At 40.3% G+C, this 19377-nt stretch overlaps 1 protein-coding gene across 1 annotated transcript in view; it reads right to left on the minus strand.

Annotated features, from left to right (window-relative positions):
• DDAH1 (dimethylarginine dimethylaminohydrolase 1) overlaps positions 1-19377 on the minus strand; it is a 135482-nt gene that overhangs the window by 13247 nt on the left and 102858 nt on the right. The window contains 3 exon segments of the mRNA XM_030323650.1: positions 17790-17860; positions 17863-17908; positions 18731-18802. Coding sequence (XP_030179510.1) covers positions 17790-17860; positions 17863-17908; positions 18731-18802 — 189 coding nt within the window.

Here is a 19377-nt window from a genome sequence, read left to right on the forward strand (position 1 = left end):
AGTTATATCACTCTACCTGAATGTATACTCTTAGACTAGGTGGTTAAAAAAAAAGTCTTTAATGTATGTTCGGTACTCTGAGATTTTTAGCTCCAGGAAGTAGTGTGTTGGTAAATGTAGGGGAAAATCTATACATATATACCCACATAAGTTTATTATAAATTTTACTGGTATAAAGGATAGGTAACACACATTTATAAATAATAATAAAACAGTTAATATTCCTTACTGTAAATTTTGTATTGCCAATTGATTCTCACAACAGAATGCTTCCGTTGATTTTTTGCAGAGCTCGTGCATCTGACACCAACCTATTGTTGCAACTGACAAACCAGTGTAGTTCCAACATGGCTATTGGTTGATATTTTTGTTTATCCTAATGAGACAAGTGAAACAATGAAAACATACATTGGAACTTCGTTTGTTTGTTGATGATATGGGTGACTTCTTTGCTGAATTACATAATAGCTTTTGAATACTGGAAGAATACTCCCTCACTGTAATGGCTCTACAAGTGACACACTTTTAAATTTAATCTGTGGGATTAAAATTTCTTCCATCAGTTTCTTATGTCTGGACAATCAATAAAAAGCTAAATTAAGTTGATTTTTGTGATGCACACATTCCCACTGTTGCCAATTCCCAGTTACCAACATAACATTATTGAATACAGAGTTGGGAAGAGATATGCAATGGCATGCCATTATCGAATATTACCATCATGCATGTACACAACAGATGTAAAAAACCTTTAAGAGCACAGCTAATGAATGGTAAAATGTAGTACAGGAATTAGGAAGTGATAAGTTTTTAGTATTGTTTTTAGTATAATTTATTTAGTCTTAAGTTCACATAACTTAATGTTTTAAGTTTATTTATTTATTTTGAGAGAGAGAGTGTGAGTGAAAGCAGGGCGGGGGGGGGGCAGAGACAGAGAGGGAGACAGGGAATCCTAAGCAGGCTCCTCACTGTCAGCACAGAGCCCAACAAGGGGCTGAACCCACAAACTGTGAGATCATGACCTGAGCCAAAAATCAAGAGTAGGATGCTCAACTGACTAAGCCACTCAGGCACCCCTACATAACTTAATTTTTAATAATGGCTGTGTTTAACAACCAGCTGGCAAAATTCTGAAAATTTAACAATTGGCTCTCCTAAACTGGGAGGAGGTGGTTCCAGCGAACCACTGCCCTACACAGGAGACTTCAGTTTTAGAAGACTTGGTTCCTGGATGTTAGTATGAGTTGGCTTTCATTAAAGTTACTTTAAGTAGCCCTACAGCCTCTTTGTTAATGACACAGATAACTTTAGCTTTAAAATTTGGCTCATATAACTTTTGCTTCCTTATGGCAAACAACAATTGGGGATTAACCTTCAGTGGGCTTATGAAACTTGAGAACTCTTGGAAGGGTGGCAACTGGGTTTGCTAAAGAGGAGCCTAAATTCACTGATACTCTCAAACATGCCAAGAAAACGTGGAAAGGCTTTCCCCTTTTCATACTAACTGGAAGCCTAAAGTCTGATTGTCCTATATGTCAAGAATGAAATGAGAATCCATGGTCTGTATTCTTAAACTTGGCACCGATTTAAATCATTGTTTTCCCTTTAAATCTTCTGTTTTATTTCTGGTTTTATGCTATCCTTCATGCATCTTTGTAAGCCACTTTTACAAAATGAGGTGAGGTAGGAGCATATAATTTCAGACAGTTCTTCTAGAAACATATTTTTAAATTATAAACAAAAAAACTAATTATGAAGAAAATCATAAAACACAAGCTTTTTGTAAAAGAATCAACTATGAAAAGTTAAGATTCTAGTGAACTTAAAACAACCATATACTTTTGTCAAAACTCATTGAATTGTACATTTAAAGTGTGAAGTGTATGAAAATTAAGTGTTATTGTATGGAAATTATATTTCAATAAAGCTAATAAAAAAGACTGACGTCTTCTTTCTCCCCTCTCTGCCACATCTTACTTGTCTCCTTTTTCCTATATGGTAGTGACATGGGTTCAATCAATCTTTTTAATTAATTAAAAAAATTTATGTTTATTTATTGTTGATAGAAAAAGAGCACGAGCGGGGAAGGGGAAGAGAGGGAGGGGAGACACAGAATCAGAAGCAGGCTCCAAGCTATCACACACAGCCTGACGCGGGGCTCGACGTCACTAATTGTGAGATCATGACCTGAGCCAAACTTGGCTCCTTAACCAACTGAGCCACCCTGGCGTCCCCTTCAGTTGTTTTTTCTTTTTTTTTTTTTTTTAAACATACATACTTGAAACAAAAATCTGCTTACTCTCCATTGAATTTGTCAGTAAAGGAGTCTGAACATTACAGGTCCAGAAGCTCCATTTCCTTCAAGGCTGGTAATTGAAAATCTCTAGAGATGGGTGCCTGGGTAGCTCAGGGCATCCAATTCTTGATTTCGGCTCAGGTCATGATCTCATGGTTTGTTGAGTTCAAGCCCCACATCAGGCTCTGCGCTGACAGTATGGAGCCTGCCTGGGATTCCCTCTCTCCCTCTCTCTGTGTGGCCTGCCCATACTCATGCGAGTCCACACGTGCACTCTCTTTCTCTCCTCTCTCAAAATAAGTAGATAAACATAACAAAAAGAAAATCTCGAGAGGCTCTGTACCCACGAAGGCAATTACATGTGGCCTTGTTACTCAGTTTCTATAATCATCTCATATTTATGACATTTTTGCCCATGTGTACGAAGTGGTTCCAATACCTGAAAATAGTATGTTACAACAAAAATCTAATAAATGTTGTACTGATATAGCTACTTAATTCCTGGCTCCTGAAAAACACTCTTGCTAGCACGGCTACTGATGTTCAGGAGTCACTGCTGTCCTTCATCAGGCATAAGCACCTTAACTATCATGTGCTCAGAAATCACAATTTCTGTGAAATAGGTGGACAAATCTCATCCATATTTTAGGACTGGGTTTCTCAACCTCAGCACTCTGGATACTCTTTGTTTATGGGGGCTTCCTGTGCACTGTAGGATGGTTAGTAGCATTCCTGTCCTCTACGTACTACACAGCATCCACTCTCCCACCCACCATGCTGTGACAAAAATATCTCCAGATATTACCAAATGTCCCCTGGGGGGCAAAGTTGCCTCTGGTTGAAAACCACTGTTTTTAGAATAAAGTCATCAAATTATTTATATTTTAGGAAAAGAGCAGATGGTTATGGGAAAGAGGAGGAAAGTTAACCAGAAAAAGAAAGAAATCAAATTTCCAAATAAGTATACTATTTACTCTTCAATTCTTCCTCTGAATTAACAAGAGCCCTGAAAATAAAGAGATTAGTGTTTAAGAAAACAGCTGTTGTCCCCATATATCTGTTCCCAGAAACCAAAATACCCGTACATGACTACAACCAAACCATGGCTAATGGAGAAAACAGCCATCCTCATTTTTCCTACTCTTGTGTGGGGAGTTACCTGGCTTTCTGTGTTTCAAGTTTTATGTTTTGAAATGGGGTGGGGGAGAAACCTTGTTTCCTTCTGGATATGGCCTTTGCTAGTGTCAGACAGTGAATGTTGATAAATAATCTGAGCAGCTGGGGAAGTGGTGTCATTTTATAGACTACTGAGAATCATAAGTTTGAGAACTAGGCACGAATTTGGAAATTATCAAGCCCATTCTCTCTTTTTTAATGTTTATTTATTTTTGAGAAAGAGAGTGTGCATGCAAGCAGGGGAGGGGCAGAGATGGGGGGGACAGAAGATGTGAAGCAGGCTGTGCGCTGACAGCAGTGAGCCCTACGTGTGGCTTGAGCTCCTGAACTGGGAGATCGTGATGTGAGCCGGAGTCAGACGCTCAACCGACTGAGCCACCCAGGTGCCCCTTACAGAAATTCAGAGAGATGAAAGACTGACTTACCTAAAAGCACACAAAATTAGTGAACTGCAAAGTGAGGACTAGATCTTAGGTCTTCTGCCTCAGTCCAGGCTTTTCTACTGGTCTTAGTTTGGTGGAGAGAATTTAAGTGGGACAAGAAGGAACAACATCAACTCCTCCCCTATCTCCTCCTCCACGTCCACTTAAGGGGGTCTCTTTTCTCTACAAGATCTAGATAAGAGTGTCTTGCACCTTATTCCTTGATTTGTGTAACATTATAGAGAACCAGTGGTTCTCAACCCTGGTTACACATTAAAATCATCCAGGGAGCTTTTTAAAAAGTACAGATTTCTGGACCCCAACCATAGAGATTTTTTATTAGTTGGTCTGCAGGCAGACAAAACAACAGTATTTCTATTTAAACACTTCTCCGGTAGCTCTACTATGTAGACAGGATCGAGAACCAGTATTCTGTGCCCTCCATAATCTCTACCAATCTTGGGGGTAAATAAAGAGTGAGAGGGGAAAGGAGGCAGCTTATATTCTCATGTTATCTCTCGTCCTAGCTTCCAGTGAATTAGATCCATTCAGAGGTACAGTTATTTTATAGGTGCTACCCTTCTTTTAAACCATGGCAACATAAACAGGGACCTCATGCTTCCTTTGATTGCCTCAAAAAATCTTATTCACATAGGGTAATAGATTTTTCTCAAGTTTGGCAGGTTGGAGTACTGCAGTAATAAGAACACTTAGAATAGAGAACTCTGGTGTTCTTCAAAGACTTGCCAACCTTGCCTTGTGCCTCAGGCCACTCCTCACTCCCTTTTTAATTCTCTCTCCCTGTCTCCACGTTCCTAGCGCTTCTAACAAAGGACATTTGTTTTGCTTTCTCTCTTGCTGTATTGTCTGGCGACCCCAAGCCTTCAAGGATCCCACCTTTCACCCCAAAGGAGTTGTATGTTCCTAAATAAAGACAATTCCCTCCTTCAGAGCAATTCAGGATTTGCTTCCCCCACATCTGTTCTTTGCTATCTTCCTAACTACCCCACTTTTCATTTGCATATCCACACAGACCAGTGTAGCCCACATAGTAAGGGGAAATTAATTCTACCCTTGACTCTAGGCCAGGGACTCCTTTCTTGGTTCAGAACGCGTCGTGTCTCAGTAATATTTTCATGGTGCCTCGAGGCCAACAAAACCTAATCACAACCAAAATAAACACAATACTCCTGTCCAAAGAATACCCTAACACTTTTTGTTTATTAAGTAGTTAGGTCCAAGCAATCTAACAGTAGAATTGTGTGTGATGTCTGACAGGTACATCTGTGCTATTTTTGAAAATTTAAAATAGGCCATGGGCCCCCCCCCCTCCGTGAGTTTGCTGCAGTGTCTCAGCAGGCCTCCGTGCAATCAGGGAATTGTAGCTCCAGTGTAATTCACTCCTTGGTTATAGTTAGTGGTTCAGGGATGGGCAGACCCCAATTCAGACTAATAAGAATGGACAAGATCCGAAGGAAGCGTCCTTACTTTTCTAAGAAGATTAATGTCTCTCTTCCTGAATACAGGTGAGCAAGCATGTAGTCAGAAAGCTGCTGGCAGTCACTGTGCTGCCCTGAATGGGAGCCAGCTTTATGGTGAAGTGCATCTGTGTAAGGTGAAGAAGAGAGACAAAAGAATCTGGTTCTTTGATGGCATCATTGAGCAGATCAATCAAACCTACTGTCAAGTCTGCATTACTTTAGAGCTACGGGGACCAATAAATCTCCGTTGTTTTGACAGCTTGAATTTTTCTCCTAATGCCTAATGAACACGAACAGCCTTCATCAATTAGGACTAAATTTGGCTATAATAGAAACTACCTGCTCTCCAAAGAGACTTTAAAGAGTTTATTTCTCTCTGATATGAGAGTTTTGAGGTTATAGTGTCATCAGGAGTCCAGGGTCCTTCTAGCTTTTTGCTCTGCCATACCTAGGATCTAGCCCTTGTCCTCGTGGTATAAAATAGCTGCTGGATGCTCCAACCATCACATCCCCTTTTCAAGCAGTAAAATTCAGGAAAGGGAAAAGGGTACAACTCTTCCCTTTCAGTCCAGATCCTGGATTTCACAGCCAGCACTTCTACTTTTATCTCATTGGTAATACTTAGTTTCATTGTTATAACTAGTACAAAGGAAGCTGAGAAATGACTATTCCAAGTGGCAATGTGCTCATTTAAAAGGAAGGATGGGATAAGAAGCTGGAAAAGGCCACTAGCTGATAGTCTTTGATTGATTCAGAAAGTAACATAGTTTTACCTTTCCATTATATATATTTTGATCCCTTGGGCGATTGACATACTACTTGAATTCGATTAAGTCAAAGTATCCAAGTCATCCCAGAAGGCCAGATGATTATTGAAAAGCTTCCAGAGAGGCACAGTTACACCACTGGCCGTTTGTGCAGTGTTTTGCAGCAGTGCTTGGTGGATGGTAGATGCTTAATACACATTTGTTAAATGTTGAATGAATGAATAATCTTTTAGCAATGCATTTCAACATTTCAGTAAATATTAAATACTCCTAAAGTCTCAGAGGCAATTTCCTATAAGACACACTTACTCAGAGCTCAACCTTTAGTGAAGAGCAATGAAGAGTTGCCCATCAACACTTGTGCCATATCCTGTGCAACCAACACTGGTTACTGAATCTCTGACTTTAATCAGCTTTGGTTGCTCTCCAGAAGCCCTTCTCAAATTCTCCCTAACAAGCTGAAGGATGGGACCAAACTTCTTACCCAAACAGAGATCTGGGTTTCCTTCCTCCTTCCACTATTCCTACTTGAAGAATTTAGTATCATGTTTATTTTCAAGCCAGAGGATGGTAGGGCTCAGAAGAAATGTAGACTTTTCTATTCAAGTCTGATGGCCTTTTTGCCTAATGAGAATTAGAACTTGCTTCCGATACATTGTTTTTAATAGGCAAGTGTTATCAACAGAGAGAAAGGCACCAGATGTAACACATGATATGTATCTTTTACTCTGTAAGCATCCCCCCCCCCACTAAAAAGATACATCATTTTAGAGAAAAGTTAGTTGTTCATAAGCATTTGTATTTCAATCATCTAGTGGAATTCTGCATTGTTTTCTTTCCCACGAGAGCTATTTCTCTGAAGTGCCAGTTATTTCTACTCAATGTGATATTATTCTGAATGATAGCAGGTGGCATTTTCTGTTCACTCTGTGGATTCCAGACAGAGCCAGTGTTTCTCACAGTGTGATCTGTGGATTACCTGCATCCAAATCATGCAGTGGTTCCTGGGCTCCATCCTCCTAGTCTTGCTGAATCAGAATTTCTCCTGGTGAACCTCAGGAATGTGACGTGCATTCAAATGTGCATTTTGGGTGATCCTTGGGCATACTAAAGTTTAACACCCAGTAACTTAGACTTCTCAAATTAAATGAACATGATTTTCACACCGAAAAGGTATTATTACTGCTACTGATATTACAACTACATGTGAGCTATCTTGAGCTCTTATCACTTGCCAGAGTGTGGATGGAAAAACAAATGAGTGACTAGAAAATGTGCACGAGATGTAATAGATTCAACACCTTTCATTTAGCTTCCAATTGCCATTTTTTGGTTTTTATTTTATTTATTTATTTTTTTTGGTTGAACTCTGTATGATGAGTCACCTCTGGATTTGTGGTCACAGCTTTGAACTTAATTCCACTTCAGAAAGAGATTAAAAGGGAATGGCTGTTTGTAACATATTTCCCAAAGCTTCCTTTTTTAACATCTGTAGACAGATAGTGTTTGAGTAATAGTGGGCCTCAACTGCAGCATCCAATGATCATAAATGAAAAGTAAATTTAGAAATATTCTTTTTCTGGGGCGCCTGGGTGGCGCAGTCGGTTAAGCGTCCGACTTCAGCCAGGTCACGATCTCGCGGTCCGTGAGTTCGAGCCCCGCGTCGGGCTCTGGGCTGATGGCTCAGAGCCTGGAGCCTGCTTCCGATTCTGTGTCTCCCTCTCTCTCTGCCCTCCCCCGTTCATGCTCTGTCTCTCGCTGTCCCAAAAATAAATAACGTTGAAAAAAAAAATTAAAAAAAAAATATTCTTTTTCTTTCCCAGAGAGAGAGAGAGAGAGAGAGAGAAAGAGAGACAGAGAGAGAGAGAGTGTATGTGCACACACCTGCATGTTGGGGAGAAGCAGAGGGAGAAGGAGAGAGAAAATCCCAAGCAGGCTCCATGCCTAGACAGAGCCCAATGTGGGGCTGGACCCCAGGACCATGAGATCATTACCTGAACCGTAATCAAGAGCCAGATGCCCAACCAACTAAACCCTCCACATGCCCCAGATCTAGAAATATTCTTACAGATTGCTGGACTAATATGACATTTTGAAAGATAAAAATAAGGAGAGAGAGTGATTTTTAATAGCACTAGAAACACTAGTGGAATGGTTTTGCAGGAAGGTGGTGGCAAATTTAATTTGTTTCTCTTGCATGTCATTATTTCAAAGGATGGCCTAATTCTGGTATTGTATGAGGTGGTATGGATGGTTTCCTTAGAGGCTGGAGAATAATTCATGGTTAACATGTCACTTCTAATTTAGGGTCTATATTTTACCATATGCTTTATTAACCTTCAGCCAAGCAATAGGATACTCATTAACACCTAAGGCATGTAATACATGTGATTTCCACAGAGAAACAGTAACCTAAAACTCAAACTATCCTCCCTACTAGCTCAACTGATACATTTCCTAATCCCTTCAACATTAAGGGTACTGGTGTTGGCATGGCCCAGAGTATCACATAGGCCGTGCTGTGATGCATCATTTCAGCCTGTGACACAGAAATCATCCTGTTTTTTTTTTTTTTTTTTTTTCAAAGGAGGGGGCCAGTCTCTTGCCAACTCACTTCAGCCAAAAAAACAAAGGACACTGCTGATCGAGATGGAGGGCATGTAAATATTGAATTGATTTTTTTTGGTGTGCCTTGAGAGTGAGTAGATAAGAAAAAAATAATAAATGGAAAAGAGTAAAGGACAGAGACTCCAAATTTGGATGAGGCACAGACTGCTGCCAATGGAAAGTGAAATGGGAGCCAAACCCCCGTTAGTGTCTTACGAGCTTAGACATCGGATGTCTACCCGAGCCACTGTCAGTTGAATATGTCTGAGTATAGCTCAGTTCCCAAAATGTGAATCTAGGTCAGTGAAATCCAGCAACATACTTCTGCCCACTGATCTTCTATAGTTTGTTCCTGTGTGGAAGGGGAGGACTGAGTTCATGGTCCTCATGATAGGTCCTTCCAAGATAGGGAGAACTGGAACTCTTTTCCCCAAATTCCACCAAAGTCACCCATCTGGTAGTCATTTCTGAAGTCATTTTGTTCATCATTGTCCCCTAGGACCTAGTACAATGCCTGGTACAGAGTAGGAGTTCTATAAATATCTGTCAAGTGCTGATCGGCTCCTTTTTTCCTCCCATGCTCCTCACATCCCTCAGTCACAGTGTTCTATTACTTTTCTAAATGGAACTCAGCTTCTGTACAGCCTTTCTATTTTCACGGCTATTTCCCTCGTCCAGACCTCCTCTTCTTTATTTCTGGACTGTGTGATGGCACGAACTAATTTTATTCCTCCTAATCTTTATCCCTGTTAAATCATCACAGGCATACTGCCAGATAGATTTTTCTGAAACACCACCTTCAGCTTTTACACCTCTGCGAAAAACTCTGAGTGCCTCCCCACAGCCCTGCAGGTAAGAAATCCCTCACTCTTTGACTTCTGGACCAGCCCCAACTTTTGTCTGGAAACTTAACTTTCTTTCCCTGCACCCAGCCCTTGCTCCAGCCATTGTCTATGGATCATAAAATAGACATTTCCCTAGTTCTCCTGCTTGTAGTAACCACTCCTTCTCTATGGCAGGCTTGCTTGCTGTTCATTCTGGTCTACTCAGACTTTGACTCCTACCTCCTGTGATCACTCCCCCTTAGTACTCCATCCTCTCTATGAGGACCCTGTACTTATTACTCATTTATCTTATGTTACACTGTGACAGCATTTATATCTTCATGTCCTGTCCTATATCTTCAATCAGGCTGGAGGGACCTTGAGGGCAGAGACTGTTTCTCACTCATCTCAGTGTCCCTGTGTGTGGGGAAGTATCTTTCATATAGTTGCTGCTCAATAAAGAGTTGCTGGAAGCTCATCCGCAATAGGAAGCTCAAGCTTCAAGCTCAGCTGTGACTCTTTCCTCTGCCCCGGTTTTATTTTTTCAATTGTCTTTAAAGAAGCCTTTCTGCAAAAGGACAGTAACAAGGGCTTTTGGGAGCTTCACTTTTTTTCCTATTAGATTTTTTATGTATAAATTACAAAATGATGTTTGTTAGATATCCAATTTGATAGTAGGATGCCATTGATGCCTCCTTAAAGAAAGATGGAATTAGGTTGGAGTCTGCTGTGGTTTTCTATCCTCAAACAGGCATGAAGATATTCAGCTAAGCACAAGTCTTCAATCACCCACAGCCATCGAAAGAACAATGTCACAGTGATCAAAGAGTCTACAGTCAACCCACTTGGAACTATCCCTGTTCTGGTGCTACTTTTTGCCAGGTGTTTGCACATCACATGTTCAAGACACAGTCCTTTACCCTGAAATTTCCAATGGAAAAGAATGAAGCTCTCATTTTCTAGTGAGGCTGATTCAACTTTGTTTAGAATGAGATTGAGTACAGGAGACAGGGGTCACCCATGGGGAGAGTGGTGGCAGAGCCAGAATGACAACCCATGGATTACCCAAGATAACAAAGTTATCTGCTTAGTTCTCATAGCATTTTGGACCTTGGACAACTATGCTTCTTTACTAGAATCAACATATGATTATTTATTTATTTTAATGCTTATTTTTTTTTTTTTTTGAGAGAGAGAGTATCAGTGGGGTGGGCAGAGAGACAGGAGGACAGAGCATCCAAAGCAGGCTCCAGGCTGATAGCAGAGAGCCCAATGTGGGGCTAGAATTCATGAACCAGAGATCATGCCCTGAGCTGAAGTTGGACGCTCAACCGACTGAGCCACCCAGGTGTCCCAACATACTATTATTTTCAAAGGTACATTCTTTAATATCAGTAATGGTGTGTGAAGTTTAACCTTTTTGCCTCTTTGGCACAAAACTTCACACCTTGAGATCAGGTCCTGTTAGATGTGTGTGTGTGTGTGTGTGTGTGTGTGTGTGTGTGTGTTGGGGGAGGGGGTATGGAAACGTGAGTCAAATGCAAATATCCTGCCCTCAGAAAATGATAACAGCGATTTTTTGGTCACTTGGAATATTTTAATAAGGAATTTTAGCATGCCAAATGGATTAAATATTGGCATTCAAGCTATTGCCCAGTTAGGTGTTATATTTTAAGTTATGCAATGTTGAACTCCAGGCAGCAAAAAGGTAAGGAGTTTCTAGCTTTTGATGGCTTTAATCATGACACTTTCTCTACTTTTATTGCTACGCAGAATGCATACTTTTGCACCTACAATGCATAGTGGCTGGATTCTTCAGGTGTGTGTTATTCAGGATTCTAAGCTAGGTGCTTTTGGAAGTTGCAGAAATCCATGAGGGCAGTGTGGCTCTCAACTTCATCTGTGCTCCTAGATCATCTGTGGAGCTTTCAAAAATGCAGATGCTGGGGCTTGAACCCAGACCCAGAATGTAGGGTTCTCTGGGATAGGTCCAGGGCAGTGTGTTTTCAGAAAGTTCCGCAGGTGGTTTTAAACCACACTTCTCATTAGGAAAACACTCATTTAAAGTCACTTAGGCCTTTTCTTTTGTAAGCAAGAGTCTTGGATTCAAAGGCCCATTCAGAGGACATTTGTTCAGTCACCACAACCGATGGTTTGATTTCCCCTATAACAATCCCATAAGTATATGAGTATTTTTGATGTCCCATCGTATAATGGACAGAATAAATGGTCCTTTAAATGTAATTTCTTCCTCTGAAATTTTCCTGAAACCTCAAGAGAATAAAACCCTATTATTATTCCCTTTCTCCTACTTGGCTAATTTTGCCTTCTTCCTGCCTTGGAACTAGTGCTGAAATTCAGCATGGCTGTTTGGTCTCACAGCTTCAGATTATTTATGGCCCTATCATGCCAAAGTATTTTATTTGGCCACCCCAGCCTTGTTGGCATACAGCTCTGGGAATATCGTCAGATAAGGCAACCGCTGCCAGGAAAAAAGCATAAACAGTTGTTACAAACTCAGAGGCGATTTGGTTTTTCTGTTAATTTCTTAATTCAGGCATGGTAGATTTTTTTTTTAAGTCATTGTTTTGTGGGTCTCATGAATACAACTAGAACAGACAACCAAATAAGAAGACTAAATTAAACCTTCAATGGGACTGTCAGCATATATTTCACAGAAGAGCCCAAAAGTGGGAAATCTTGTGGCTTACACACCATAATTCCCTGTGACAAACAACAACTAGAAATGCAAAGTCTTTATTTTTCCATTTCAATCACCCTGTTGATACTAGTTAGGTCTCATTCTGTCTTTTGGTTTTTTGCTATTTGTTGTTCCAGTTATCATCAAAGGAAATTCCAGGCAATAAAAAAACATACAAAATCCAAACACACTTAAGGGTTTTTCCATTTCTTTCTTTATGTGACCATCTATAAATAACATGGACATTTTTGGACAAAAAATCAATGCTGACGCTGAGTCCAAAACGAGAGGAAATACTGTCTGAGTGACCTCTGTTATATAGTTAGTCATTCAAAAGAAAAACATGCTTCGTGCTATGGAATTTAATTCTCTGCGAAGCAGCCCATGTCCTCATTCAAGAAATCTTACAAATGCAGTTAGTTATTTCAGGAAGTAGATAAGAAACCAAAAGACATTTCCATCAAGATACGTTATGAGCATCTTAGTTTAAAATTACAAGTCTACTGGATTTCCACTTACTATATTTCAGCTCCATTACATGACAAGGACCAAAAAAGGAGTGGTGAACTCATCATTCTTTTCTTACCACATCCTTTAGTACTTCTATCAAAAGCATTTAAAAATAATAATTTGTTGTGATACAAAAGAATGGAATTTTAATTTTAAAAAAGACCAATAAACAAAATTGTAGATGCCAAAAGGAGCAAATAACTGGTTTCCCTGAGGGGTTAGGAAGGTGAGAGCACTCCGCTTGCTGCCTGGCCAGCAGATGGCACAGCCCCCCCAGCTTGTCAGTTCCATGGGTTTGAGCTTCCTCATCTCCCTAGTTTTGGGAAAATTTCAGCTAAATGTCACCCTCCCTCTTACTCTGCCTCCCTCCCTTTGTCTTTCCTTCCTTTCTCCACTCCCCCCGCCCCCTGCTTAATTGACTGGAGGACTGAATGCCACCAAGGAGATTGAGTTAAAAATCAATATAGTGAGTCCCTCCAGAGGGCAGGAATTACAGTCTGTCCTCCTATGACAGAGACCATGTAATTAATCCAGGTTCCTGGAAAGCAAGTCGATTTTGGAATGGCTCTAGAAAAAAAAAAATGGATGAGATGTGGCACAAATCTACTTGTTGTCATGTCTTTGCCTCCCCAACTTTATTGAGGTATAACTGACAAAACTTGTATATATTTAAGGTGTATAAGGGCTGGGGGGAGGGAAAATGGGAAGATGTTGCTCAAGGGGTATGAAGTTTATCTTTTTTTTCTTCATTAATAAAATAAAAAACAAGCTTGTCTGCAGGAAAGACAGGAATCAGTAGCAGGTAAAGTAAGGGTTTTAAGGGTTTAGACCCAGATTTTGGAAAATTACTTTATGTAACTTAATTTCAGCCCACTTCAATAATACATTATATACATAATTCTGTAACTTTAAAAATTATAAATACCAAATAGCCCACTGGACCACAACTCCCTTACCTCTTAAAGTTTTGTCTTTTGTTTAACTTTAAATGAATGAAATAATAGAATACGTATTTTTGGTGATTGAATTCTCTTGCAGTTAGAAGGGCAGGATGAAGGTATAATTGCCCAAAGGCATGAGCAGAATTATGGAAAGTATGGGGAAAACACTATAAAATGGACACGTTGCTCTAAAGATGAATTTTGCTTAGATAATAGTATTTCAAGGGTAAAACTTGATGTTAAATGTCTTTAGGTATTTGTTCAAATCAACCTAACCTCCAGCACCTTGGCCATATCAACAGGGAATGCAGTAATACTATATCCTTTATTCCTTCCTTTTCATTAAATATACTCTGTGTTAAATGTGTATTAAATGTGCCCTGTATTAAATGTGTTCTGGCTTTTTAGCAGAGAGTTGCTCAAGTCTTCCTAGACTGATGATTTCATTAAATATACAATGCACACACTGTTAAATCTACTACAACCTAGACAGATATGATGACTATCTCCATAAGATCCCACTCATTAACCAAAATTGATTGCAACCCATTACAAAGTGTTTCCAAATGCAATAAGTCTAACCAGAAACCCTTGGGCTCTCAGCTTTTGCATGAATATGTAAGAAATAGTTTTCTGGCTCTGAAGGAGGGCAAGTATTCCACAAGCAGTGACAGATGTGGGAAGTATTCAAGCTCTCAGTGTGTGGCACAGGAAGGCATGATTCACCGTTTAAGTGTTATGCCCTTCAACGAGATGCCCAAATGGCCACAGGCTTCTCTACAGAGACATCAAGATTTGCAAGGGAAAAACAGACATCTGGGACCAAACTCACATCTTTCCTGATGGGTCAGATCCTGGACACTGCAGCAAAAAAATGGGAAGAGGTAGTGGGTAGTTGAGAGAGGAAAGGAGAAAGAGAAGCCTAGCCAGAATAATTTATGGCAAAATAATTGGTGAAAAGTTTTCCAATTGAAAAAGAACAGGTATAGAGTGAGGTGGGCAACTGGGAGGAAGAAATTAAGGCCCAGGAAATCTGATTCCAAAACCACGAGATCGTATTCAAAATGTTTTATTTCATCAGATCTCAGTATTTTCACCTGTCAAATGGAAAAAAAATATGTGTTCACTATGTGCAAATGATCTATTTGTTTCTATCCATTTGTCTTTCTGCCTATCTATATCAGTACTGATATCTCCAAAGTAGTAGGACTTGCCACACTATCAATTTATTGACTTTTCTAATACAGAAGCCAAACTGTTCTCAATAACAGTTGAGTTCACTAAATCTGAATTTCACCAACCCACCTAGTCCGACCTGAGAACATGCCTGCATGGAGATCTCACTATTCTTACTTTGTCCATCTGCTTTCACTACAAATAAGAGAATCTTTTTGATGCTAGAAACATGGCAGGTAGGCATTAGCCAACTCTACAGGCCTGTGGCTTAGGAAGCTGATGGAAAACATGATCTCCAAAGAGTGAATGCCTTTCTAGTGAGGATTATTTATAGCTTCTGACACAGAAGGTTTTCAAGTTAGAGTGAGCATCATATTAACACTAACTCAAATAGACTCTACAGGAAGGAGGACTGTAAAGTCCACATAGGAGGCCCTTAAAAGATGTGACCTTAGAGGACTTGACTTGACAATGGGAAGGGAAAGATGAAGGGAGAAAAAAAGGTGGTGAGTTACTAAGGCATACAATGGACTTGGGCTTGGCTTTCTTTTCCCAGGTTATCAGTGGTCCTCTTTTCGGATTGCAAGGTCTTTCCCCTTCATCTTTTTTTTTTTTTTTTTTTTTTTTTTCAAAAGGAATGCTGGTTCAACATCTCTAAAGCAATACAACCCTTCGCTTCAGAAGCCCATGTTCAAAAGCCATGTTTCATGGAGAAAAGCTCATCTTCTTCCTCACTTTTAAGTCCCTATTTCTTCAGGACTTCATCTGCTCCATCCAGTTGTATCTCCCGGAGCTCACAGGAAAACTCTCATTGGTTAGACTAGTTTGTATGTGTCTGGCTCAGTCTTTACTTATACTGTGTCCCCACCTGAAACACTGTCTCACTGAATCCCGCCCTGCCAATCCTTTAAGACCCACATCTAGGCCCATTTTTGTCTGTGAAGTTTTCTCCAATATCTAGGCTTCAAGGAGCTCCATCCTGTCTTGTGAAGCAGTCAGGACTACTTCATAGAATGTTTTGTTAGTTAACCATAATTGTATTATTTCTTAATTTGTTAGATGTTTGCTTCTCCAGACTATTTGAGTAAGTGACCTATCTGAATTAGGGACCAAGCTACTTGAGTTAGGGATCTAGTCACCCAGAATGGCAGATGGGGCTACTTTTTTGTAATTTGTCTACCCAGAAGAGGTTCCTTCTGCTAATTAACACAAAGAGCACAGTATAAACCAGTTTCAGCCCTCTCCCTCCCTTATACTCAATTTCAGACATGTGCTGACCAACCCAGCTGCCATGGATAAACACCACAGTTAGACCCTGAGGAGAAAAATAATCTTCCTAGATCCTTTGAGTGATACCATCCATCAAATACTTTCTTTCAAGGCACCACCTTCTTTATGTGTAAAGTTGACATAGCCATCCAGATGAAGCAGAACAAAAAAGGGAGCATAGAAAAAGCCACCAATTCAAGTTCTGAGGCAGGCTGTTTAGCAAACAATTGTTAAAGTCCTAGAATACAATCAAAGATATGGTATGAGAAAAGGAAGATGGAAAGGCCAGCAGAGCTGCTGAAGAAGCTGCAGAAAATGCAGGGGGAAAATTCAGTAAATGGCAGGCAATGATTTCTTCTGAGACAAACTGCGCAAGTCTAGCACTCAGGTAGACAGGTAAAGACCTAAAAGGGCACAAAATTAATTGTGCACCTTGGGGCACAGACTTCCTCTCTTTGCCTGAGAAGAACTTCTCTCTTTAGTCCTTCAGTAATCATGAGGAGGGGGTGGTAATGCCAGCCCCCCATTTAGTGCTAGCCTCGGGGCCTGGGGTGAGTCATTTGATCTAGGTTTTCATCTGCAAAATGGAGATACTATCGCCTCTCTCACTTATTTATTCATCCATTAACCTGATTTTTATTAAGGGCCCACCATGGACCAAGCACGACGGAGAACAATAGTGAGCAAAACAGACATAGTCTTTGCCCTGAAAGAGCGTCCAGATGATCTCACGGGGCTGTTACAGAGAAGGAATGGGTCTTTGGACTATAAAGCACTGTAGCAGTGGAAGGTTTTTCTCATTATCAATGACTTCCACTATTGACCTAGCTGTGTGATTTGGGCAAATTACAATTTTTTCTGTGCTTTCCTATTCTCACCTGTGAAATGAGACAAATTCCTGTCCTAAAATTTAAGTGTTCTAACTGCAAACAAAGAAGTTATGGTTTTTATGTACTTCCCAATCATGCCTTTCTAAAGATCATATCAAATATTTCAGACATACAAAAGGGTAAGAAGAATAGAACAACCCCTTGTGTACCAACTATCTTACTTAGGAAAAGTGCTACTGGCTGCATGCCTTCCTTTTTCCAGGAGGAAATAACTGTGATGAGTTTGGTATTTTTTTTATTTTAATTGTTTTAATGTTACTTATTTTTGAGAGAGGAAGAGAGACAAAGCATGAGTGGGGAAAGAGCAGGAGACAGAGGGAGACACAGAATCCAAAGCAGGCTCCAGGCTTTGCACTGACAGCAGAGAGCCTGACACAGGGCTTGAACTCACAGACGGTGAGATCATGACCTGAGCCGAAGTCGGATGCTTAAACGACTGAGCCACCCAGACGCCCTGAGTTTGGTATTTCTTATTCTGTCTGAATCACGGCCTTCCTAGGAAACCTGGTGGATGAGTAAGAATGCTTCACCAGTGATGAGTTCTTCCAACACTTAGGTGTTGCTGGTTCTCAATGAATCTGAGGTCACGATAGTATATCTGAGAAAGTTCCAGTACCAGCCTATTCTCTTCCCCCCAATCCTGCTTGCTGCCTGCCCAGTAGACAGAATTAGAAAAAAACATGTGGTAGGCATTGCCTGTTGCATTAAGAAGCATAGTTTTGTTTCTACCTTTAGGGCCTTCTGTGCAGATTCACTGGATCCAATTGCGATTAGGTTAGGCCCAGCCATGCTGCAGAACTCTTCAAATGCAAAGCATCAGCCACCGGGACTGTGGAGACTGCATAGTCCTATGTGTATAATAGAAACAAGCAGTTTGGCATTGCAGAATAATCTAAAACCGATTTAAACCTGCCCCAAATATGCCTATTTCTAAAGAGGGTGCCAGGGGCCCTGAATATCTGGAAGAAGAACTGGGACCTGTAGGTTTTGGTATTGCCAATTAAATAAAGACTACTTTTAAGAGAAAGTGCAGAGACTTCTCTCAGATGTGTGATTGTGTCAACACCTAGCTTGCTGCTTGATCTACGGAGTGGGCTACTCTGGAAGGATATGTCTGAAAATCCTGTGCAACACTAGAACCTCACACCCTCAAGATGGAAAGAGCTTCTTGGGGGTTATATCCCTTCCTAAGCTGTCTGGTGAGTCAATCTATTAATAATCAATAGAGTAAGGGACCATGAGAGGATGTATGTGCAATATCTAGCACAGCTTCCAGCACATAATAGGTACCCGAGTACAAGTGATCCTTGATTCCAATCCGAAAAATCTACACTTCATGTTAGAGTTAGCTGGGTCCCCAGAATTTTTTTTGGAAGTCATTTATTGTGCCAGGGAAATCTGCAGGGTGGTTGCATGATTATACACTGAGGAGAAAATAGAAGACGTCCATGATAACTTTGTCTTTGTGGCTATGGTAGCCCAATGCAGCTTATTTATTGAGAAATTTGAATTTGATCACTCTTAAAACTTCTAGCAAATGTACAATATTAGGCATTATTTTGCAAAGCTGGTGACATATAGATACCATTATTCATGACATACTGATTCAATGTGTTCTATGAATATTTATTAAATAATTACTGTATGCTGGGCAATAAATTATCCTTTACCTACCTTAAAGTATCAGCCAAGATTTCAGCACCTCGTTGATTTGTCCTTTTGGAAAGGCCCACAAAAATTCTCTGCCTATAATAAATGTCATGGAACATAGTGAGTATGTGGCACCAGTGACGGCACACTATTTCTTTATCTGTAAATAATGACCTTAAAGCACCACACAGTTCTTTCCTATCACAGAAGGCAGCTCTGCTTGTACTCTGACCCCTGCTCTCTTTATACTAAACTGATTTCAAACCACAGTAAAACCTTGGATTGCAAGACGCTTGTTCTGCCAAGTGTTCTGTAAAATGAGCAAACATTTCTAATAAATTTTAATTGATAAACTAGTGATGTCTTGCAATATGAGCAGTACAAGACGCCGAATGTCATGATCGCAACTGAGCCAATGGTTCTCGAAATCCCTTTGATATACAAGTGCTTTGGATTATAAGCATGTTTCCAGAACGAATTATGCTTGCAAACCCATATTGTCCTTAGAAAAACCTTTTTCAAATTCACAGATGTGGAAAGTAGAACAGTGGCTGCCAGAAGTTGAGGGGAGGAGGAACTAGGAAGTCAGTGTTTAACGGCTATGAAGTTCCAGTCTGGGAAGGTGAAAAAGTGCTGGAGATGGATGGCGGTGATGGTTGCAACACAG

Source organism: Lynx canadensis, chromosome C1, assembly GCF_007474595.2.
Source record: "Lynx canadensis isolate LIC74 chromosome C1, mLynCan4.pri.v2, whole genome shotgun sequence".
In the NCBI taxonomy this organism is placed as follows: domain Eukaryota; kingdom Metazoa; phylum Chordata; class Mammalia; order Carnivora; family Felidae; genus Lynx; species Lynx canadensis.